Source organism: Chiloscyllium plagiosum, unplaced genomic scaffold (assembly GCF_037043375.1).
Source record: "Chiloscyllium plagiosum isolate Xiang-an unplaced genomic scaffold, Cpla_swu_hap1 HiC_scaffold_1, whole genome shotgun sequence".
In the NCBI taxonomy this organism is placed as follows: domain Eukaryota; kingdom Metazoa; phylum Chordata; class Chondrichthyes; order Orectolobiformes; family Hemiscylliidae; genus Chiloscyllium; species Chiloscyllium plagiosum.
The window spans coordinates 30,146,277-30,172,479 of NW_028270139.1; the positions used below are offsets into that span (position 1 = coordinate 30,146,277).

At 40.2% G+C, this 26,203-nt stretch overlaps 1 protein-coding gene across 1 annotated transcript in view; it reads right to left on the reverse strand.

Annotated features, from left to right (window-relative positions):
* Nucleotides 1–18,648: 18,648 nt before the first annotated feature.
* sec24d (SEC24 homolog D, COPII coat complex component) overlaps nucleotides 18,649–26,203 on the reverse strand; it is a 203,998-nt gene continuing 196,443 nt past the window's right edge. The window contains exon 23 of the mRNA XM_043696761.2: nucleotides 18,649–22,111. Coding sequence (XP_043552696.2) covers nucleotides 21,971–22,111 — 141 coding nt within the window. The 3' untranslated portion in view covers nucleotides 18,649–21,970. The remainder of the gene's footprint in view (nucleotides 22,112–26,203) is intronic.

Below are 26,203 nucleotides of genomic sequence, written 5' to 3' on the forward strand. Positions count from 1 at the left end.
GGTTTCCTCTGGGTGCTCTGGTTTCCTCCCACTGTCCAAAGATGTGCAGGTCAGGTGAATTGGCCATGCTAAATTGTCCGTAGTGTTAGGTTAAAGGGATAAATGTAGGGGTATGGGTGGGTTGCGCTTCGGCGGGTCGGTGTGCCTGTTTCCACACTGTAACTAATCTAATCTAAAAAGGTTGAAGTAGATAGAACGGAAACTGAATGATCACCTCAGCTCAGGGAATCAAGGGTCTGATGGTCAGATAGCAACTCCCAGGCAGGAAGACAACCAATTAGCAGTGCAAAGGGGGTCTCTGTGCCTCACTGGGGTCCCAGGGTAAATCAACGAGGTAAAAACAATAACTGCAGATGCTGGAAACCAGATTCTGGGTCAGTGGTGCTGGAAGAGCACAGCAATTCAGGCAGCATCCAACGAGCAGCGAAATCGACGTTTCGGGCAAAAGCCCTTCATCAGGGTAAATCATCAAGTGGGAGAGGGTTTATCACAAACAGGAAGGTGCCATGGCTACAAATATAATGGTCTTTTTCCTATCTCACCTTTTCTTTTGGCCAGACTCAAACATTCAGATGCAGCCACCTTCAGAATCTGCCACTACATGCAGCCAGTGTCCAAGCATTTAAAGCTGATGCTTTATCTCATTCTTCAGGTCAGGATTGCTGATTGTACATTGCAATGCCTGTCTGGGAGATCTCAGACTACGGGAGTCTGCACATTCACTGTCCCTGAGGCTGCTTGCTCTTTCTCTCTAAGTAAAACTCTTCAACTCTTTATAAACTGTTACACCCCTTCAGTTAAATCTGTACATAGCAGGTGGTGAAATACAACTCTATAGTGTAATGTCTTAGACCTCTCCCTTTGCATGCTCATTCTTTCTGATCAATAACCGAATCATGGTGTCATATCTATCATCATGATTTATATGATTCAAATTATAGATTTTTATATTTTCTAATTAGCCTGCTTCAACAATGTCATTAGCACTTCTGGAGCAAGTGGGACTTGAAACCAGGCCTCCCTAGTTCAGAGATAGGGTGGACACAGTGCTACTGTCCCTATCACCCCATCACCCAAGCCCACCAAGTTTATCTCTACTTGCCCTGCATTATTCAAGTGGCTTACTTCTACCAATTAAAACTGCTTTGTAAGCATTAGTGTCATTATGAAGATCATTGCCATTATCTCTGTTATCACCAGTAGCTCATCTTCTCTTCCTCTGCCCCAAATCCAGACTTTACAGGGTGACTCTGACCAGACATCCTGATCTGGTGTGCTTGAGTTCAACACTAGGTGATGATGTTGTACTGTGCCTGGAATTGTTGTACTGCTCTGTCTATTGTCTGATGCTGTCTAAGTATGACTATCCATACTCTATGATAATTTTATTTGATCTTACTTCTTGGTTTGATTAAGATTAATGTATTCTGAGTTCATACCTACTGAGTTTCTCCAGCAATTTCTGCTTTTCTCAACGTTTTCTTGTTCCTTCTCAATGCCTTTTCAAGTCATATGACAATATAGGATCTGTTTATCTGATGACTTCTATTAGCCCATCTTTTAATCCTGGCTTTAAGGGTCAGCAGAGTTTTCAGGGTCTGTTTTGAACTGTAGCAATTTTGCTACTTTTTGCGGCCACTCAATCTATCTTAAAGTCAGCTTGGACAAAACACATCTTCCTTTTAAAACCAAATAAATTAATTATGAGTCTTTTGCACTGTCTTTCCAGAAATCTTTGATGAAATAATCTGTTCTGTCAGCATGAGGCCATATATTGGTGCAGCTTTGGCATGACAACGTGTAATTCTATCAGTCTTTCGAATGTCTGACCACCACACTGATTGCTCGATTCTTGCTCTGTACATTGTCATACCAAAATGTTCCTGTGGAGTTTCTGTAGGATGGCTCTTTGTATCAACTGGGATATAAACCATACTATGTTCCTACATCAATAAAACCTTCTACTATTCCTAACTGTTGTTTCTGCTCATAGTATGTTTTCAGAGTTCTACTGGATTATATTTTGACCATCCTGAACTTTGTGCACTCCTTGACAGATTTTTAAATGGCACAAATTTATTTGAGTTTGCCCTCTGTTATTGGTAAAGTATTGGTTAGAGCTAAAGAATAAGGCAACTTTATTCTGCTCAATCCATTAATGTCCTCAAGAGTATATCCACCATTATATGTGCCCTTCTTGGAACATGCTATGGCTGGCCTTTCTTCAAAAGCTCTCATAAAGATTTGGTAAGACTGGTTAAGTGGGGATAAACTTTCTCATTTGATTCACCGTGCCTCAGAAGGGCTGTACATCATTTATGCTCTCAGAGAATAGAATCATAGAATCCCTACAGTGTGGCAAGAGGCCATTCAATCCATTAAGTCCACAGCTGACCCTCTGAAGAGCATACTGCCCAGGGCCACAGCCCTACCCTATTCTTTTAACCCTGCATATCTCGTGGCTAATCCATCTAGCCTGAACATCTCTGGTCACTATGGGCAATATAATGCAGCCAATCCACTTGGACATCTTTGGACCGTGGGAGGAAACTGGAACAGATGGAGGAAACCACTCAGAAATGGGGAGAATGTTTCTCAAGGAGGAATTGAACCTGGGTCTCTGGTACTGCAATGCAACTATGCCAGCCACTGAGCCACCCCTCTAAAAGAAAACAAATCTAACTCAGTGTTGGAAATTTTACTCAATTCACCATGATGACTTGTAGTTCAATAATGTATCTGAGGAATGTAATCATCCATGTGGAGAATTTCTCATTTAGTGTAAGGCCTGCATTCTATACTGCCTTTAACAGGTTCCTGATCCTCTGGTCATGTTCCTTCTTTGATTTACAATGCTTTCAAATATCATCAATATGGCAAATGGTTCTTGTTTCCATTCTAGGATTCCAGACCTCTTTTGGAAAATCTCTGGTGCAGAGGTGATCTCATATGGTAAACTGTTGAAGCAACAGTGTCTGAAGAGTTTAATAACAGTAGTCAGCAAGTTTGACTCTTGGTCTAAGACCATCTGCAGAACAGTTTCATCTGTCTGTTGCCAGTTTTCCTATGCAACTGTCAACAGATAAAATTGGATGGATTCCTCTTCCTACTCCTTTGTTTAGCTGAGTGAAATCCACACACAATCATTTTGTCCCAGTAACAATTACTAGTTCTGGGTGCAATGTGTTAATTCTGTCACTGATGATATGACCTTGCTTTCAATATTGCTAGCAATATGAGATTTTACTTTTTTTGCATCAGAAGGTGATGAATATAGGTCTACATGCAGATGAGTTCAGCACCTTCTTACAGAGTAATGTGATACTCCTGCTTCAATATTCTAAACCTTTGAAGATTCTTGATGCCATTCTCTCCTGTATTCATTCTGATATGTCACCCTCTCTCACATCCAGTGAAATAGATGCATTTCTGCTCAACAATGAAGTATCCTGGTTCCTCAGTATAAGCAATATTTCACCAACATTTCATTTTTGATGACTGAGCTTTGTCGATGCTCCTGAAGAGTTATGCCTCTTGGTCCATGATGTTTTATATGAGCTGGTCTGAACTACACAGAGTTCGACCACAGCAATTATTGAAACATCCCCTCCCAAATCAAGTTTAAATTTTGCTCAAATCCTTGTAATATTTTTTCAAGGTAACCATCCAGAATTGATTTGAATTGTATTTGGCAGACACTACTCATGATGGATAAATTTTTGATCCCTTTGGGTTTGATATGCTTGCACCTCTGAGCTGTGAATGCAATACCAGAAAGTTTCAACAGCAGTGTTCAAGATATTTATTACCAAGCAAGGACTCCTGACGATGACCCTCTGAGAGGATAAAGCTTTCTCATTATTACTGTCTTAAAAGGTGGACCTTTTATTCTTAAATGGCATCCCCTAGTATTATTTTCACCCACAAAATAAACCATGCTCCAAGAACACATTCTATCTGGTCCCCTCAATGAGATCACCTTTCATTCTTCTAAATGGTTGTAGACATAATCTGTTTAACCTTTTGTCATAAGGTGAGGCCTGTATCCGGGGAAGGCATCAAATGAACCTTCTGTGAACTGCTTCTAATGTAGTTACATCCTTTCTTAAATAACCAATGTGACCTGAGCAATAAATAAAACTGTGGCAAAACATCCCTACTCTGACATTCCATTCCCTTCCAATTAATACAACATTACATTTGATTTTTCTTTTAAGACTTGCTGAGTCTGAATAATAACTTTATATGATTCACGTAGGATACCCAGATCCCTCTTTGCCACCATGTTCTGTAATTTCTCTCCATTTAGCTGGTTTACTGCTTCTCTATTCTTCCAAAATGAGCAAATTCACACTGTACCACATTTAGACTCCATTTGCCAGGTTTTTGCCTACTCCCTTAAGCTGCTTATATCCCTGCATCTTCTCTTGACAAATCACATAAGATTTCTGCAGAAACTCTAGATGCCTGGATCAAAATCCATTCATTTGTTCTCTTACGTTTTCACCATTTTTTACTTCTGCATAAAGTCTCTACATTGTCAAACCCGCAACCCAGATCCTAAGTTGATACTTCAAGACATCTGAACACTTACAGCCTCCAGAGTATAACATTAATAGCAAATAAATTTAAAGTCTCTATTCAAAGGGGTAAGCTAGAGGAGTACTTGTGCAATGATAAATTGATAAGAAATAGCCCAAACAAATTATAAAGGAAAGACAACCATGACAACTCTTTGAGGATGCTGCAGATTTGTAGTTAATTAAGTTTTAAACAGAGTTCTACATTAAAGCCTTTTCAATTGAATTAAAGGTCACAGGAATTAAAATGAGAACTTGGTATGAGATAAGAATCTAGTTCATACATTAAAAATGGGTCAGTTCACTGGAGACATTGGGGAACTTGGGGCAAATAGGTGGGGCTTTTCCAATGGCTAATAGACATTTAGACATTTCTGCTGCTGTCAGATAATTACAGAAGGAATTACTTCAGGCTGAAATACATTTTCTAAAAATGAGAGATGGAGCCAAAAGATTAAATACTGTGATAAAAGTAAGAAAAATAAAACATCATGTGGAAGATATTAAGTAAGTGAGGATCATTGACATAATTCAGGACTGCACAAAAGCGATGGTGAGGGACTGTTATGCCTATAAGCCAAAATTAAATATTGTGATGAAGTAACAATGTTTAGTCAAATAGATAGAGAGCAATTGTTCGGGGAGAGGGATGGTGGTGGTGGGGGGGGGTGCGGTGGAGGGAAAATTTAATGCTAAGTATTCAGAAGTCCCTGTTATGCTCAGATGTGGTTAAACCTTTCTTTGGTTTGCTCGTTTATATTGGGGATGAGATTATTATCTAGATATTGGAATAGTGGACTATAAAAGTTCATTTTTTGATGAGTAAAAAGATCTATTAGAAATGATAGTAACTCAGACAACACCCAATTTATATATATCAAATCTCCAGAAGGGTTCAAATCAGTGCTAAACAGCATGAATTTTCAACAGTTGAGAGCTTTTACTTCCCATGGATCCCTGTGATATTTTCCGACTATCGTGAGGAATCAAATTAATTGTAGATTAGCGAGTTTTGAGAAGATTTGTAGTAATTGTAGATTATTCCAAATTGTGTAAGTGTGACTGCGCTGGAATCAGCAAGGGTTCTGCTCATTGAAACTGTAATATGGAAGGTAGTGACATGGATGAAGCGTTATAAATGTCAAAGCGAATATTATAAAAGCAAGATAAAAGCATTGTATGTTGCAGTTAGAATGATGAATATAATGCTTTGTAATACTTTCCAAACTTCCAAACCTGCAAATGCTTCCATCTAGAAGGACAAGGGCAGCAGATACACAAGTATGCCAGCACCTTTAAGTTCCCTTCAAAGCAACTCACCATCCTGACCTGGAAATGTATCACCCTTCCTGTCATGGGATCAAAAGTTCTGAAATTCCTGCAAAAATGCCAGCCCAGCCAGCGATGCCATGTTTGGAGAATTTTTTTTTAAGAACTAAGAGGGAAATTTAGTACAGTGATGACAATTACATGAAATATTAATGGTCATCTTAAGGAGGAAGATGATAATTGAGCCAATTTTTCTTTATCCCCTCTGCCTGGGCATTAGAATGTCAAGGCCCATCTACTGCACATTCTGCCTGCAACCACCTGAACCATATGTATTTCCAAGTTCAGGCCTTTTAATGGGCTTCCCTGCATCCATGGCCTGTCTTCATTCTGGCCTAGCTCCTAGAAAACAGTGGTTAGGGAAAATCTAGCAGAAATTTCCACCAAGGATATCAGGTCTTCTGCCTGTCATCTAAAAGGAACAGCTAAAAGCCCTCAATTGCAGAATCTGATACATGAAAAGCCTCAGGTTCGTTGTCTTTGCTGCCTGGCTATTTCTGAATACAGAAGCCTAAGGCCTACTGTGCTTAGAATAGGCATTCTTTGGGGAAGAACTGAAAATCTCAAGGTGACAACTTTGGCTAAGTTTTCTCTGATACAAGATGCAAGAAAACTGACTCTGTGATTATGAAGAACATGAACACATGAAGCTTAAATATTTGGATGAAAATAATATTGTGTAAAAGGGGGATTGTAAATAAAAGATGAAGAAGAAGATCAAAAGTAGAAGATGAAGAAGAAGATCATTGCACAAGTACTTTAAATAACAGCTCAAACAAGTACTTTAAATAACAGCTCAAGGCTGTTATTTAAAGATTGGGGGCAGAAAAGCAGAACTCAGAGTTTATTGAGAAAAACTGTTTTCACTAATGGAGTGGTTGTGGGATGGGAAACAACAGGCATCAGGATGACAATGTAAAATTGGTGCTGTGTCATGTTATGAGTTGCCTACTAAATTATCATCTTCTTAATCAAAGACAGAAAGCCCCAGTTTACTGTTAAGATAATTTGCCATGGAAAGAATGACACAAGTCAGTGATGATCCCATAAAGGTATTTCAGATTTAATTTACACATTCACTTAAACTCCTTGTTCAGTGGATCTTTATTCACAGAAGGATTTTAGAGCTGATCTGAAAGGCTTGAATTTGAGAGATTTTTATTTTAATACAAGGAGTTGAATACTTAATTTTTGACACTGCAATGTTAGGAATATTATAGTATCCTAATGTTTGAATAAAAAGTTTAATTTTCAATGAAAACACTACTTGTGTGAGGAGTGAAAGATTTGCCTATCACGAACAGGATAATGTTTGTTGGAGACCTGAGCTACAGCTAGTGAGGTACACACTAAGATTTGCACAAATTATCCTTATGCATTTCCAAAGTGCCTTTTTAAGTACTAATATCATGGCACATGGAAATGTATTTAGAATCCCACTGGAAAAAGCAAAAGACCTCCGTAACAGGCAACAACTACTTCCAACATTTGACCACCTTCTTAAGTAGAGTTTCTTCTTTAGGATAATGTGATGTATCTCTAGTCCACTGACACTTGGCTGAACTTTGTTGAACCATGGTTTGGGCATTTGGAAACAATTTGATCAGAGAAGTGACATATAGAAATGGGCTGACTTCAAATATTTCCCGCATTACAAGGAACCTTTTACAGAGCTGCAGACATTGGCAAAGTGCCATACAGTATGTAATGTAAAAACTGCAGATGTAGCAGAAGTATGAGCTTCACTATATGTCGAAAATTTGGCTGAATTCGATTTCTGCCTCAGAGACCTGACGGCCCAAGGAAGATCCTGATAAACATTTTTCTTGCTATAAATCTTTATGGACCAATCTTTTCATAGGAATGGGTCAGACCGCTTGTGCTGTACTACACAATTTCTGGACGATAGTTTTGTTTGTGTGATTCTCACTTCAGATGGTTTGTACTGGTCCCTGAGGCAACCTCTTCGCCTTTTCAGGGAGAGCAAAATATAGTATTCTCCTGCCAACTCTGCCACATCAGCCCAGACCACTTCAGCCAGTTTATTCAGACATTCCAGTTAATGAGAAACTTTAGTCTCTGCAGGTTCTGACTATCAGTAGTCCATTACTTACAGCCTTTGACCCATGGATATCAGTGAAGACTACAGGCAGGTATGAGTTGATATATAACCAGGATATGACCATCCCTACTCACTGCTCATTTCCATCTGTAGATTTTCCATGGTCATTGTGAGTTCAGAGTGTTTCCTGAGTGATTTAGCCACTTCTTTATAAATGCAACTATGTTAAAGAACAATCTGTTGGGGAAATTGTTACTAAAACACCAGATCCCTTGCTTTGAGCAGCAATTTATGGTGCTTTCATAACATGGATGTTGTCCAGTTGTTTGAAGAAAGCACTAATTCCATCTTTGCTTATTAAAAGTCTAATAATAGCAGTCATCAGGATCACTGCAACATCTAAGCATCTACATGTAATCTTCTTCAAGTTACCATGTCTAAGTTTCTGGATGAACAATTATGTTAAAATTGTATGGAAGGTGACAGGCACATCATTGCAGAAAAGAGAAGTTGCATTCAGTTCTCCAAGTTGTTTGGTAGCACAGAATGTGAGTTTTGCTGAAAAAAGACATAGGCTGTCAAAGTTTTCCATCTTGCATTTGTCAGGACTAAATTTCAAAGGGATGAACAATTTATACTGCAAAAGATAAGCGTCCTGTTTGGTTGATACATTAGCTGTAATCAGTCAAGATATTACCATGAAATGACAAGTGAAAGTAGCCATTATGTAGTTGCTGCTCAAGTGGCATTATCCATTTGCATGGTGCTGCTACAAAGCCAAAAAAAATGTTTTGCCTACCATGCTATACGAATTGCAATGCCATTACAAACCAGATACATTAGCCATAGATCCCAAGGACTGGTGGATGATATTAAATAGCAAGTGGCTTTGGCTGTTTACAATAGACAGAGGACTGAACCATACTCAAACATCCCAGGCTTGAAATACTCACAACAGACTGTCTAATGTTAGATATAATTCCATAATTAGACACCATCTGGTGAACAATCTTGATAATGCTAAGAATTACACTAAGAACCAGTTGAAGATTATCAGTCTGGCTTGTAAGGTGGCTCAATCGTGTTGGCTCGAAATTACATGTACAAGGCATGTCTTCTCTATGCAAAGAAACATGAACAGTTATTGAGCTTTTTAAAAATTAAGCTAAAGCCTGGGGAACAATATTCATTATGGCAATGCCTTGACCATCCACAGAACTTTGGTCCATCATATCTGCACCAGTTCTCCAAATGAGCATCAATACTTGGTGCTATTCTCCTGCCCTTTCCCTGTAATACCTCATATTATTGCCACTTAAATATATATCTAATATTCTGTTGAAGGTTTCGATTGATCCTGCCAGTGGGTTGGACTTGCAGGGAGGAGAAGCATGTAAGAAGGTTTCCATCACAGGGTAATGAGCCTCTGCATTGATTTAGAGCTGGAAGGAAAAGCTTTCTTGTCCTTATCCTAGAAAATTTCTTCTATGAATATTTCTGGAATTTATTTTAGTGTGGTGAAAATTCACTGGTGAATTTTCCATGTCAGCATAGGGACATGTGGTTGAAGTTGTTAAAGTTTAAGTCCTCATTTGAAAACACTCCCAGCTATTGAGAATTTAATTGCTCTGCTCATCCAGGATATGAAAAATGAGCTAACAGTGAATGTCCTTATTTCAGAAAGCTGGCTATACTGGCTGGATCAAACTTACCGGTGATGAGTAAGATGGTGCAAGTTAAGAAATGGAAGGTAGATTGGAAAGATTTCCTTTAATCTGTTGAGGTAAGTCTGCACAAGATTAGATAGGGGTTAGGCTGAGGATCTGAAAACATCATGCCTAAAAAGATAATTTAACCTGATCTTTCACAGATGAAAAACTAAACAATTGCTGAAGGTAGTCAGGTTATCTCCAGATAATTTAGAATAATGCACACATCTTACAAAGATCCCACTCTCATTAACACTATAAAGATGTCAGAACAGAAGTAGACTGTTCAGCCTTTTGAATCAGTTTCATGCTTTGACTAGATGCTTTCTTTTAATCCACCTTTTATAAAAAAAAATGAAGTGACACAATATTATTACCTTGTACGTTTACATCTCTCTGAACTCTCTAACTTAATGTCCAATCCCCTTTCCAATGCAGTGAGAACTATACAATTTTGCTTTTTATTTCTTAATCCATAAGCACTCTACCTTAATGCCACCCCCAAGAACATCCATAAGTTGTAATGTTGTCAGAATACCCTTCACTAATTTTGCAATCCACCCTTCTTACCACTTAGAATCATATAATCTCTGCAATGTGGAAGCAAGCCATTTGGCCCATCAAGTCCACAACAACCTTCCGAAGAGCATACCACCCAGGTGCACACCTCTTCCATCCCTACAACCCTGCATCTCCCATGGCCAATCCACCTTTGGACTGTGGGAGGAAATCGGAATACCCGAAAGGGAACCACACAGATATGGAGAATGTGCAAGCTCCACACAGGCAGTCACCAGGGGCAGAAATTGAACTCTGGTGCTGTGAGGCAACAGTGCTGATCACTGAGCCACCATATCACACTTCATTCTTTTCCTGCAGATGTCGTAACCAGGAAGATTGTATTTCTAAATGAAAACTGAAAGAATTGTGGATGCTGTAAATCAAAAACGAAAACAGAAATTGCTGGAAAAGCTCAGCATTTCTGGCAGCATCTGTAGACAGAAATCAGAGTTAACTGAGTTCTGAGGGTCACTCGACCTGAAAAGTTAACTCCGATTTTTCTCCATAGACCTGTTGAGCTATTCCGGCAAATTCTGTTTTGAATTGTATTTCTAGCCCTGTCCAGTTTTTAGTTATATTTCAGTATAGTTAGTCTATCCAAACCCTCCATAATTGTGAATGCAGTCATGTAGCCTTTCCATGCCACTATAGCCAATGGATATTCTGCAAAAGGCATGGTACCTGGTAGAATCGCTTTAGGATCCAGTATCATTGATGCTTTTGGGACTCCATTGGATATAGTGATTGTTTCAAACAAGTTTTCTGTTTTCTCTTGCTAACTTGGCTTTCCCTTGAAGTAACACTGTCCTTTTAAACTTGACTTCTATGATATCATCAGCGACTGCTTTGTGATTTTTGGATAAAGTTCCTGTGATAAATCACTGCTGAAGCCAACTTTCATTCAACTTGGGTCAAGGTGGCCGAAACAGAATAAAGCCCCCATGGAGTTTACACTGAGGGATATCCTGATAATATGCATTGCAGATGATATTAAATTATGCAAAAGATGATTTTTGATTTGCAACTGAAAGTTTGCAGAAGAAACCATGTGCTACTTCAACTGGTTCGATATAAATCTTCTGGCTTACAGTGATAGGTTGCTGTGAAGGGAGCTTTTACTCTTGAATCTAATCAGAATAATTCATTGTCTGCCATTTATTTCTGAGCTTGCAGCATTAAAACAAATGTTGGGGTTGTAACAATGAATTTTTGGAAGTGCTGTGCAAAACATATTTACTAAAACTGTTTGAAATGTTTAAAATAATGGGTTTTGAAATAATCTTTTATTTTAGTTATACATATTTATCTCTTGAAATATTCATGCTTTTTGCTGTATGATATTAAAACCTTAGAATTATCTTTATTTTATTTCTGAGTACTGATTGAGTAATTGGTGTCTTGCATTTGGTTTACTGCTGAGGTTGTTGTTGTAGAAAAAGGCAATAAACGCAGTCAAATATTAAAGTGTACCATTGACTTCTCTGAGATATTCAATACCAAAATAAAACTTTATAATTGTATACAGATGATGTTTTATAACTTGCTTTTGCAACTGTAGCAAGGTGAGAAGCTGGGAAGAGGACAGTGGGGCTTTTTCTTGAATATTTTCATTATTTTCTGAAATCAATGCTGCCTGGTAACCAAATGATTGACAAATTAATATGGTTTCCTTTATTTATTGTATTGAGAACATTTGTCTTTCAGTGACGCATAACAACACCACTGGAAAAGCTCTGCAAAGGCGAATATCACGTCACCAGGTCACCATTTACTTACATATGCATAGTACTTGACATTGGTCAAGTGTCAAGTGTCAAGCTAGCTCTCAGAGTGAGCAGAACCTCTTACACATCAGGGAACTCACACTCTATGAGGTCTATCTGGCTGACCTTGTCACAATCACTAGAACTGCTGCTCTGACAAGTCACACACCACCCTGACATGAACCTATAACACTGTTTCTTCATGGTCACTGAGACTACATCCTGTATTACCTTCCCCAATGACACACCACAGCAGTGCAAGAATGCAGCCCATCACTACCATGGACACTTAAGGACTTTGACTTTGCCAGCAACACCCAAATTCCATGAGTAAATAAAAATAGTGAGCAGCACTAACAAATTTTCTCTTAATATACTTAGTTCTGACTCTTGTTTCTCCAGCCTAGGGTCTCCGCTAAGGACCATTTCTGAGTGAATGCCTCTTTTAATACCTCCATAAATTTGATGTCCTTCCAAAAACAGTTACAAAAGAAATAAAATAATAAACTAGCTCTGAAAATAGTATAATTAGATCTGGCACAAGCTGAAGTCCTTTTAGAGATCAATCTACATTTGATATTCAGACGAAGTCAGTGTAAGATTTTTTAGTTAACAGAACCGAATTCCACACAGAGTTATGAATGACTGGGAGCCAGTTAAATACAAGGGCTGAATTTCATGCCAGTAAAACAATGTTCAGAGATTGTGGCTAAATGCCTTGTATTTTCTCTCCTTGCAAGCATGCAAACTTGAGTGCAACAAATACAGACATTTCAATGTGCATATCTCATACCTAAGGATCCTGGCTGGCAGTGCTAACTCTCAAAAACCATAATTTTAAATCACAAATATGTGATATAATGATGTAAGGAGTTCAAGCAATGCATTGCTGTGACTTCTTACATTACTTACAGCATGGGAGGGAGGGATGTTACACTGAGAATAGAACTTTGTCTCACGGTAGAACAGAATGGAATAGAAAGTTGGGAAGTGTGTAAAACTGACTGCCTGTGGAAGATTTCACTCCTCTCCAGTTTAATTTCATATCCAAGTGAGTTTGAAAGGACCTTAAACTATCCTACTCATACAGCAACTATGCTGAGTTTTATTCCACAGAATGCAACATGGGAATTTCTAATGGAGAAAAGGGGCTAGATGCTGTGATAAACAGAATAAATTTCAAATGATTCATACTCTCACTTAATCCATGAGAATGCATTGCAGCCTTGAGCAGACTCCAGTGGTTTAGTGTAAATGGAAGAAGGTCATAGAGTCATAGAGGTGTACAGCTCGGAAACAGACTCTTCGGTGCAGCCCATCCATGCCGACCAGATATCCCAACCCAATCTAGTCCCACCTGCCAGCACCCGGCCCATATCCCTCCAAACCCTTCCTATTCATATACCCATCCAGATGAATACAGTTCTCTCTGTATTCCGTGAGATCTAACCTTGCTAACCAGTCTCCCACGGGGAACCTTGTCGAATGCCTTACTGAAGTCCATATAGATCACATCCACTGCTCTGCCCTCATCAATCCTATTTGTTACTTCTTCAAAAAACTCAATCAAGTTTGTGAGACATGATTTCCCACACACAAAGCCATGTTGATTATCCCAAATCAGTCCTTGCCTTTCCAAATACATATACATCCTGTCCCTCAGGATTCCCTCAAACAACTTGCCCAACACCGACGTCAGGCTCACTGGTGTATAGTTCCCTGGCTTGTCCTTACCGCCCTTCTTAAACAGTGGACCAGTGCAGATGAAAACCAAACATCTGGAGTTGCCACCTCCCCCTTCCAAAAAAAAGATGCATTTTTATGTGGCCCCAAGTCTGTTATGGCTCTGTGTACCTTGAGCTCCATCCAGTTTCCATTACCCTCAGCCCCATCCAGGGCTCATCGCTTTATTGAAAGACCCTGAACTGAAGCTGGATTCTGTGGATGCACCCCTGCCTCTTTAGAACAAGAACACACAGAGTGCTGCTTGGGGGAAAAAGGAAGTGTCCTTTGCATCAAAGCCCTCTTTCTGTGAAGCAGAAAGTGTGAAGGGCTGGAGGTCAAGGGCAAGGTCTACCCCATCCCCAGTGGAGATAATATTGCTCTTCATCAAGCCTCCCACTGGTGACCGTAGGGAAGAGAAGGCCATGCTTCTGCCACCTGATACTGGGGCAGGCAGCCTGGGAGCTAGGGTAGCTGTGGACCCTCAGGCTGTCATAGGCATTGGCTTACCGGGCACGGTCAGGCCCTACTGGGTCACAGGGTAGTGGTGTGGTCGTTGAAGGCTCCCTCACACCAGTCATCTTGGCAACGTCTTCCGGTTTGTTTCCAGACACACCAGACGCCACAGTGCTGGGAGTGGAACAGGTCACTGAGTTACTGATGCCTGATACCCAGCCCTGTGCGAGAAGCGCATAGTGAAGCGCTCAATTCATGTATCCCTGTGGGGAGCAGGGGGTAGAGTTTGGGATAAAATTAGCGCCAGCTGGTATATCTGATCCGGACAGTGTTGGGGGAGGGGTCGGAAGACACCAGGCATGACCTGGAAGTGATGGCAGCTCGATGCTGGGTGCTGAAAGCGATTTAGAATCTTGTGCCCCCTACCTAGTCTCCCCTCATCCCTTCTGAGGAGCTCAAGCACTTCCTCATTATTAAGCTAAGAGGAGCAGGGCCTGGGCCAATGGTCTGAGCTGGTGCTCCTCAATCGATCCAGCATACTGCCCTTCAAGCCTCACACAGAGCTGCAGTCAGAACGAGCAACAGGAGCTCTCTCCCCACTGGGCTCCTAAGGGAATGGGAGATTGTGTACACCCTTACTCTCTGTCTAAAATGGGGCACTGGTGAGAGGTTTGAAACAGAGTTGATGTGGAGGTAACTACTGACAGTGTCAATATCAATGGCAGCAGCGATGTACAGAGTAGACTTCATGGAAATTATTGTTCCTGAAGGAAGTATCCAGTGCAGAACACACATTCTTATTCCACGACAAAGCCAAATGGTTCTTGGAGTGACGTAGAGGGATCTCCATGAATCGTTTTGCTCAAATGTTGGTGTGGTGAGTATTTTGTTGGGATCAAGGAGCTGGTGCCGGATAATAGGCTCCACCTCACTGTTAGCTTGGTGACTTGGTCACTTTGTGAATATTTACACTCTCTGTTAGGCCACAGCAAAGGTACAAAGAAGTGTCCATTCTTGTCAGCTTGTCAAAGGGGACACGTGCACCATAGATTACTTACAGTGTGGAAACAGGCCCTTCGGCCCAACAAGTCCACATCGCCCCGCCGAAGCGCAACCCACCCAAACCCCTACATTTACCCCTTACCTAACACTACGGGCAATTTAGCATGGCCAATTCACCTGACCTGCACATCTTTGGACTGTGGGAGGAAACCGGAGCACCCGGAGGAAACCCACGCAGACACGGGGAGAACGTGCAAACTCCACACAGTCAGTCGCCTGAGGCGGGAATTGAACCCGGGTCTCGGGCGCTGCAAGGCAGCAGTGCTAACCACTGTGCCACCGTGCCGCCCATAGTTAGAAGGTTTCAATTCTATCCTGAGGTGAGGGATCAGGATGGTACCCACCTCCACTGAGCATTGTGGGAATGGTTGAGAGACTTGATTAGGTCTTTGGCATCTGGTGACATTGCCACCCTGACTCCACTGCCTTCACCTTCATCGGGCCAGGGGTCTAGAATTGATCACTTCATTTCTCAGGCTTTGTGCTGGAACCGCAATCTGCTGTGGACAGAAATTGTTGTGTTCTGTGCTCAGATAGGATCCATTACCTGGCACTTCCATAATCTGCAGCTGGAGGACAAGCAGGTCCAGCGTTCACTCTGTCACTTCTGGACCGGCTTTAGATACAAACGGAAAGGATTCTTCTCCTCAAGGTTATAATGGGATGTGAGCATTTTTGTCTATGTCAGCAGAATGCGAAGGGGTTGACAAAGGTGGAAAGCCAGGATCGAGAAAGAGGTAATTGTCCTGGAGCCATGTCTCTGTCAGGCTGCTGAGGATCTAGCCCTGTAGGAATGGTAGGGAGAAGAGGAGAAGGGCATGTTGAGGGATCTACAACTCATCAGGTCTGCAGCTCTGTTCTGGAGGTCACAGATTCAGTTCCCTGCAGGGGGCTAATCTTGACTTTCTTAAAACCTGTTGCCTGGCCTCCCTCATTTGCACAAAATCTTTTTCCACGGTCACATTTCCTGCCTTGGCACCATATGGGTTCTGCCTTACCAGTCCATCACTGTGCCAGTCTGGACTGTACATGGGTGACCCAGAGACATTGATAAACATAGAGCCACACATGTCTGGCTGTGAGCCTTTGCTATATGTAGTTGCCAACCCCTTTTCAGCCATCTTGTGTCAGCTAAAAAGCGCCAGGTGGCTATTTTATATCAACATACCCTCTTTCAACCTTGCAGTAATCCCTTCATGTTGAGCCCCCTACTAGATAGGGTGTGCTGGTAAAGTATTTCATTTAGCAGTTGTCTGGCCTGAACGATGATATGCTGTTCCTGTTTATAGCATATTTTCACAGGAGTAGCAGCCCATTACTATTTCCTCAGAATGAATGATTTTGAGGCATGGATCCGAGCTCTGTCCCCGGGAGCTACTGCTAGGGATCCTACAACCTCCACCAAGATGGCTTTATGTGGCTGGCAGAGGAGAGGGCCCAAGCTGCTGTGGTCGTCATGCCCACGGATGTGCCAGCTGAGATTTCACATTGGTCTCAGGTCCCGAACCTTCCTTGGGGACCAGCAGCCCACAGTTTGTGGAAATTCACTCCATGTCCTTCCAGTCACTGTGGAGATGTTTCCTGTTATGTACCGTGCTGCATACCTTTCACTTCCTCACCTTTGTTCACTGTTTGAGCATGCCCTGGCATTCCATCTAGTCGCTAGGCAATGGCAGAGGACTCCAGTGGACAGCTCTTTACATGGGGGTCATTTGCTTACCATTGGGATCTGTGGTTGGAGGCATTCCATGCAGTAGTCTTTAACAACCAATCTCGTAGACAACATAACTATCCCAGCCAGTACCTGCAGCATTTCTACCTGCCAAGAAGGCTGGTAATTGGGTCACTGCTGGTTGAGGCTCTGAGATGGACATTAATTAAGCCTCTTCAGTCGATTAATAGTGGGTTGTAAAAATTGCCCTTGATCTTCCCACCAGATGTGATTGTTGAAATAGCAGGAAGGAGGCAAGTATCTCTTCTAGTGTCAATGAACTTAATTATTTACCCTTCCTGTCACCAATCCCATCGTCTCAAAGCAGGGGAAAATTTTGTCCCATGTTGTTAATAACATACTATAACATGGAGCTGAATCTCCCATCACATTGCTCATGGGAGAATTGAGGATGTATTCTCCTATTACTGAAGGAATATTATCAGGATAGTGTGACAAGGAAATTTTGACTGGCAAAATGTTGTCAGAAGTATTTGTGGTATGGCCAAAATGGTGCATCATTTTCAAAACATTTAATATTGAACTGGCAAATTTGGTACTTAATACTTCCAAAGGTAACATTACATTTGTGTTATGGCTGTAGATAGTTTCACTGTTTTAAAGAAACTATCTGGTTCTTGCACAAGATTGTAGGCTGAAAAGATCTTTAGGATGGATTCTGTCATGTTTGGCTGATTGTGTCAAATATATGCTTTTTGTAATCAACTTGTAAGAAATGCTAATTCTGGATTTGTTTGCACAGTGAGAGCATTATATACTCAGTGTGAGCCATGGCCAGGTTATGTTCGAGTCAGAGGTTGTTGGTTCAAGTTCCATGTTATGGCTTAAGGCAATAATCTATGTTGACCCACTTTGGTGCTAAAGCATTTCCAGTGCTCCTTTTCAGACGGAATGTTAAGCTGAAGCTAAATGCTCCACTTTGTGTGTACAGCAAATATCTCAAGTAGTGGAAATTAATATTGGAGAAATAAACATATTAGTCAATGAAACCAACACAATTAAAACTGAAATAATGGTGCTGTCCAGTTGACCTTGCTGCTATTTAGCACTAACCTAATAGATGCATAAATAATTCACTGCTGTTTGTGGGGATTTACTGTGAAAATTGAATGCTACGTGAGCAGACTGCTCAGTGTAAATGAGTGGCATCCCAGTAAGCTCCTTGTTCAGGCTGGCATTTTGGGTTTGCCACGGCAGCAGTGTTGGCCCTGAGACTGGATCAACAATGCCTGAGATCAAGTTGCCTCAGCGGTGGTCACCTCACTGTTTACAGGTGGGAACATGCTTCCCCAGGTCCTCTTGCTAAGTCAGGTGAACTGGAATTGACTCCCACTTTCAGCGCTGGCAACTACTGCCCTGGTAAAATTCAACCCACTGTCTATTAACTGTTTGGCACTTGGAAGTCATGATTTGGAGGTGCTGGTGTGGGACTGGGGTGGACAAAGTTAAAAATCACACAACACCGGATTATAGTCTAACAGGTTAATTTGGAAGCACTAGCTCTCGAGACACCTGAAGAGGCAGCGCCTTGAAAGCTAGTGCTTCCAAATAAATCTGTTGGACTATAACCTGGTGGTTGTGTGACTTTTAACTTTGGCACTTGGAAGGTATTATATAAACACATTATCTCCTTATTTGTTGTTATGACAAAATCAGGTGAACACTGTTTCAATACAAGGCACTCAGTTTTATTTGCAATTTTTATGTTAACAATTAATAACAGGGTAAAAATTTGCATAATAAAAATACATGACAGAAAAGTCACGCATGATCTGAATTACGAGCACTTTATCTGTCACACATTCCTCATTGTAAAAAGATGCAAAGGTTTCTTTAATGATCGCCATTTGCAGGTAACTACATGAAGAGGATCTACTATTAATTACATAGAATAACAAATCCAAAAATTGGTGACTTTATTTTGAATGTGTAATTTGTCTTATGCATAAATGGAAATACAATCTTTTTGATTCTAGATGACTGCAGCACGACCCCACTTTGGCAATAAAAAAGCTCACACAGGATATCGTAACTGAGTGTTTTACATCCATTATAATTTAAAATGACAGAAGTTGAATATACCACATGTATTAAAGGCTTCCCCTGTCATTTTATACAACCATACTTCAAATCATTGGGTGCCTAATGGTAGTCATGAACTGAATATGTGCTGCTCACTAAGAATGATATTTCATTTGAGTGCCTAACCTTTTCACAAATTACAGGAGAAATTATGTCCAAGTGCCCACACATTTTCAGCACTTTGCACTGTCACAGAACAAATTGCCTTCAACAGCATAAACATGATTGAAACAACGACTTGGGGATAAATAAAACCATCAGCTCATAACTGTTATCAACTATTTGCCTTGCTCTCTCTCCTCATCCACTGTATACCACAAAAGATTGCTTAGTCTTATGACGGTTTTTCAAAGTTACAGGCATTTTTATATTTCCTTACTTTCCTCCAATTCTCCCTGACATAAAAAGGCATGCAATATGAAATGTGTCACCAAACCTGAAAAAACAATTGAAGAATATAGGTATTCAACATTTCATTGTGCTTTGCATGTATTTACATATATTTAACTTAGTAATGTTTGTTATGTATTTTGAAAGATTTACAGAACTAAGTGTGCAAAATTCCTCAAACAGAAATTAAGAGCCTCTCCAGTCATTAAAACCAAACACTGGAGGGAGGGAGGGAGGACAGCACGTGACTTTCAATTCTGCACTTGCATCTAGCAAGCTTTCTTTCTGTCCTGCTTGTTCATACACAACATTTGTAATAATTTATCAAAGTCCACATATCATATTCACGTATTATATTAGTTAGAGATAAAATTTCTTAGGTTTTCACTGCTATAGCCCCAGTGAGAGACTGGTGAAGTTCCATAGAAGATGGTAGAGAAAGGTGGCGCCACATCCTTGGTCTTTCTGGCAATCTTCTGTTTGTACATATTTTCCTCAGCCAGGGCAAAATGTCAACGCGGAAGGGAGAAGGTACAGAGCTGAGATAAAGGACCAGAAATTGGATGGAGTTTTGATTCAGGGCAAGAAATGAGCACTGAGTACAAATCACCACCATTCCTGCACTAGATCATGACTGAACTTTGAATGTACCCCAAACTAATATCCAATATGGTATGCAGTCAGATTTGAAGTGATCACTCTGATAACCAGGTCTTCAATTTTGACTGCACTGAACAAAAGATAGGCCTTTATTAACCACGGTTAACTGAAAATCCCATATACATTAGGTGCCCTCTTTCTGACCCCACATATCCCACTGGATCAGTTTCAGTGAACACCATTCTAGTAATAAGTGCAAGGATCATGATCTCTGAATTACCTGTCTCTTTATCCCTTCTTTAAACTGAGTTTTAATTGTGCCATTGTGACACACTTATTCTGAAGGGTCACTGGATCTGAAATGTTAACTCTGCTTTCTCTCCACAGATGCTGCCAGACCTAATTAGCTCAAAGTTGGCTGTTCTTTACCACCAACCCTGACAGCAATCCCCTCTGCTGCACCTACTCCCCCTCAATCAAAATTTAGAAAGTTGCAAGTGATTAGATTGTGAAAGTCATCTGTGCAGTACAATCAACCCTGCCAGGTTATGGTGCTGGTGTGACAAATGATAATTTTATGCTTTGATGAGAGGTTATCTATAATACTATTCCTTATCACTCAATATTGTGCTTAGGAAAGGTCAAACATAATGCTACATGACAAGATAGTATCCCGTTTGAAAAAAAGCAGCAATGATACATCAGGAATGGAAATCCAATGTACAAATGTATGTGACTATGAATCACACCAATACACACTGATATGAAGTAAACTTAACATACTGCCCATTGGTGACACTTCAGAAATACTGTAAAGAGAAAAATGCATGAAGTAAAAGAACTATTTAAGACTGTTGGCCCTTTGCACATTACAGATTACTTTAGTTAATTTACCATTACTGTGAAAGAAATAAATCATTTATAGTTTTTGCATTTTGATCTAGCTCTACTCAGAAATAGGTATTAGTTTAAAAAAATACAGAAAATAAATTTTGAGGAGGATACATAATTGAAAAAATGTGCATACCCTGACATAACAAGTTTTTCAGTACTCTACCCTGTAAATGTTAAATTACAGTAATAAACTCGGTAGGGAGGTGGGATGGATTGATGTTAGGGGAGGATTCAAAACAAACCTGCTCTTCCATATTAATCACTTGTAGGAATGATTAGTGCGCTGATTTTTTGAATGGACTCATTCAAAATTGTCAAAAATAATAGAATTAAAATTAAGACAATTATTATGGTCAGTTTTTTCTCGTTGCCTGCAATTTCACCACCTTGTGATGACACTGTAAGAAGTTTCATATATTTTGAAGAACATCTGCAACAACTGCCAGTTCTAAAAAAAGGCATCAAATTCATAAATACTTTGGATAACACTGTATGACTTCATTGCAGTTTTGCTTTGGTGTAAGATCTGTTTAACTGCTCCTCTTTTATTATCTTCTGTACACTTTCAGTCGATTGGAATCATATACTTGGCTGTGGGAAAATTTATGTAAAATAGAAAACAATCTCCTGGTTTATTTATCACCATGTAGTAACTGTGTTTTACTGCCACTACAGTGAAGGAGGTGCAGTTTTAAATCAGTTAAGGCATAACTGCATATACAGATGAGAGTACTGATACTGTCAATTGTACACATATGCTTACATATATTAAATATATATGTATTAATAGCAACTATTTTATTTATCAGTGACATTTCAATACTAGCAATTGAGTTATTATAAAATAGTGAATACTAGATTTTCTGTTAAGTTCAAACAGGTTTCCTCTAAGAAAACTCAAGTCTTGACAATAACAGTTATGAAGAAAATATACTGATGTACAATTTTAAATAGGCGTGGTTTACACTGTCCCTTTTTCTTGTTCGGCTGAATAAAAAGGCATACATCAGAATGGGTCAAGGAGGGCTTTAGGTGAGGAGCTGACGGATCTCCTTGTGAACATAGCAGAGGAAATCCATGTAAGAAGCTCCTCCATGTAAGCCTTTATCTTCCACCAGGAACTGTCTGAAGATCCCCTCAGATTTGTCTTTTTGCTTTATTATTATTAGCTACAAATCAAAAGAAAAGATAGTCAGATTTAAGATCCAGGTTACACAATTTGTTACAAACACTTCCTGTTTTATATAATTCCTTGTGACATGACAAATACTTTATTATAGCAGCTTTTGCCTTATCTCCATACCAGAGAGTTGACAGCCTATTAAACCAGAGACCCAGATAATGTTCTGAGGACCTGGGTTCTAATCCTGGCAAGGTAGATGGTGGAATTTGAATCGGACAAAACTCTGGAATTAAGAATCTAATGATCACCAAGAAGCCATTACTGATTGTTGGGGAAAAACACATCTGGCTTCCCCTTTAGAGGAGGAACCTGCTGGCCTCCATGTGAGTCCATGTGGTTGACTCTCAACTGCCCACTAGACAATTAGCCTAGCCAGCAATGTCCACATTCAATGAATATAAATAAAAAGAACATTTTTTTCTGAAAGTAAGGGAATTTTGTTCATAAACTGAGAGTTTAATTTTAAAACCAGAAGAACTGCAGATGAAGTAAATCAGAAACAAAAACTGAAGCTGCTGGAAAAGATTACGAAGAGTGGCAACATTTGTAAAGAGAAATCAGTGTTAACGTTTCAGGTCTGGTGACCCTGCCTCAGAACTCGCTCTGAGGAAGGGTCACTGAACCTGAAACGTTAACATCTGTGTTTGTTTTAATTTAAACCATTGCATTCAGAATTGATATGCAACTAACAAGGACTTCACTTCAGCAAGTGTTAGTAATATGCAAGATGCAAGGTAGATATGGATGCTATTGTATGCTAAATATTTCCAATTCCAATTTTTAAAATTCTTTCATGGAATGTAACCGTTACTAGCTGTAAAGGGAGTTAATACCTATACTCTGGGAATAGTTAGTGAGCATGTGCAGAAGGAACTGTGTCATTCTGACATCAGATGACATGAAACTGTAGTTTAAATCTATAGAACTCCAAGTAAGATGTCCTTCTCATTAACCTCTGTACCTGCTTAGGCCAGCAGTTACTGCCCATCCTTAATGACCCTTGTAGGTACACCCACAGCACTGTTCGAAAAATCTCTCCAAAAAAGTTTATAAAGTGAATATTAAAAAGTGACTTTTCACTTTTTGCATATTAATATCATAGGGTAAACAAGTTTGCAATGAGCTATATTTTTAATTAAAAAGGAACATAACTATTTCTTCTCATTCTCCATAAATGCTGTTTTCTTCCAAAGACAGTTGATAACATCAATGAGTCAGCACCAGTAGGTCTCCAACAACACTGCTCAAACTAAGAGCTGTAGATAAAATCCAGATGACACTATACAGCCAATTTTGTGCCAAGTGTTCTCATTCCAGAGATGAAAGGCTTGTCTTAGGAGGACAGATTGAGCAGTTTATAAACTTGCTAGAATTTAGAAAAAAATGAGAGGAGATCCAATAGAGTAATGAGATGCTAAAAAGAAGGTTGACAAAGCAGATGTTTCCCCTTGTTGCGGCAATCTAGAATGAGAGGTCAAAGTTTCAGCTAAGAGGTAGCAGATTTAAAACACATTGAGGAGGATTGAATTATCTCAAAAGGATAATGACTCAGCGGAATTCACTACCTCAGAGCATGGTGGATGCTGGGACATTGTATAAATTTAAAAAGGAGACAGAGTATAGTGGCCAGTTAAAGGGCAATGGAGAGCTGGCAGGAAAGTGGAGTTGAGGCCGAGATGAGACGTGATCATATTAAATGGTGGGCAGGCTTAAGGGGCTGAATTGCCCGCTCCTGCTCCTTGTTCTTATGTTCTCAACATCTCTCTAAAAGTGTGCAGTGAAATCACTAACCCAGCAGTGGTGAGGGAATCACAAGCAGAAATAATGTCCACAACTGAGCACTTAACTTTTCTGTTACAACATTCATGTTTTATTTTGACATAACCTTCCTTTGCCTTATGGAAACTCCTTTCTCATGACATTTCACTTCTATTATTGTGCCTCAAATGATTCAGTGGAACATGCATTGTCCTCTACTCATTGTATACTGTAATGTTGTGTTCTACACTATACAACTGGGGACATTGTGAAATCTGTTTATAAACAGGGTGAATACAACCAAAGGTTTCTTTCAGTATTTCCACGATATCCATTACTCATCAAGTTTAGCACCAGGTTTTGAACTAATCAATGCAAACCAGTGATAATTGTAATTGAACACCTTGTGAGGTGGAAAATGAACCTCTTCATCTATTGAAGCACACTTGGGCCAGTAGTTTTCATGCTTTGCTTGCAAAGAGGGGGTCTTAATACATTCAGAGATCCTCATGCTTACATACTGTGTATGTGATCCCAAAGTGATTTATGCCGCCCATAAGGAATAGATATGTAGAAACCGCTCCTCAGCTTCTACAGTTGTATCAACCATTTTGCAGCAATACACGAGACAGTAAAGAATGACTCCGAGAGTACCACAAAAGGCCCATTAACAGCGATAGAGAAGAAACAAAGATGAATAGGAAGCGACCAAGAAATACCTGGCAACATTGAGAATATGGAAGACTGAATCAGCAATTAAACAAAACTACTGAAGCTATCTGCCTGACAATGATTGCTTGCCTGGCTGGCGGGTGGAACACACATATGCAGTAGGAGAGTGTAGCTGGGGGTCCACGCAGTTAGTGGGAGCCAATGCTATAAATAGGACAGAAGTGAGTCATAGAATCACAGAATCCTTAAGTTTGGAAAGAGGCCATTCAGCCCAGTGAGTCTACACTGACCCTCTGAAGAGTATTTCACCCAGACTCACCCCCTCACCCTATCCCCATAATTCCACAATCACCATGGCAAATCCATTTAACCTGCACATCTTTGGACTGAGGGAGGAACTTGGAGCACTTGGTGGAAACCCATTCAGGCACGGGCAGAACTCCACACAGTCAACCAAGGCTGGAATCAAATCCAAATCCCTGGTGCGAACCACTGAGCCATCGTGCCGACCGAAGTGGGGGAGCAGGTTAAGAGATTGGTATACAATATCTGACTACATGGTGTTATCCCATGCAAGAGGAATATTACTCTCTTGTAAGGCCAGCAGGAGCATTCCTATCCCTATTGGTCCACAAGAACATCTGAAAAATAAAATTAACACTTATTTCTTAGGCCTCATTTAGCCCAGGAATCAGCTGCCTGAAGGTTTTACCTGTTAAAGAAAGTAGCAATGCTCCCTATTAAGTCCTTGGATCAAGAGGATCTGATCCACATTTTTAAAACAATATCTTGCCCTGTGAGTATTCTGCTCAATTGTTCAAATGAGTGTATTAATATGGGGACAAGAAGAGTGAGATCAATGGAGGCAAATGATCGCACATGTTTCTGCCAATTGACGTCAATTAAAATTGACGACGACAAGCTGGAAGATATTTCACTAATGGAAGCAGTACATTTGCTGGTGTTTACTTTGTGGCTCTGAGTTTCACTCTCAGTAAGCTTCCAGTAAGAAACCCGGGAAGTAGAGAATTTCCCACCCACTGCAGCAGAATAAGACCACAGGAACGTAATCACCCAGGAGTGTTCTCTTGGTTGGACTGGGTTGGGGATACATGCTGGCTGTTGAGAATCAGGCAGCTGGGTACATATGGGAGCTCTCAGGGTATCATATGGTTTGAAAGAGACAAGCACTAGTTCAGGGGAGACCCAAATATCTTGCATATTCTAGCTCCTCAAGGTCCCAAAAACAAAAGGCACAAAACCCACCATGAACAATTCATCTGTTTCTAACCTCAACCTGGTGGGAAAGCTGGCTTTCATGCTTAGTCACAATGTAAAGTTGCAATTGGCACCCAATGATTGCACTGGATGCCATGTTCCTTCATTAAAGATACATCCCTCTAGTCCTGGAAGGGAAGTTTTACCACCTAACACTTGAAACTATAATTACAACCCTGAACATTAATATATGCTATCTAGACATAGTGCAAGCCTACACCAGCAGAATATCAGATGGACTCTTGTTTAATATTATCCACTGATAAGCTGGCAAATCTGCTCTGCTTCACAATTAAATCAGCAATTGACATAAATAATGAACTGTTGTAAGACCTCTCAAAAAGAAACCTGAGAAATAATGAATGTCGCT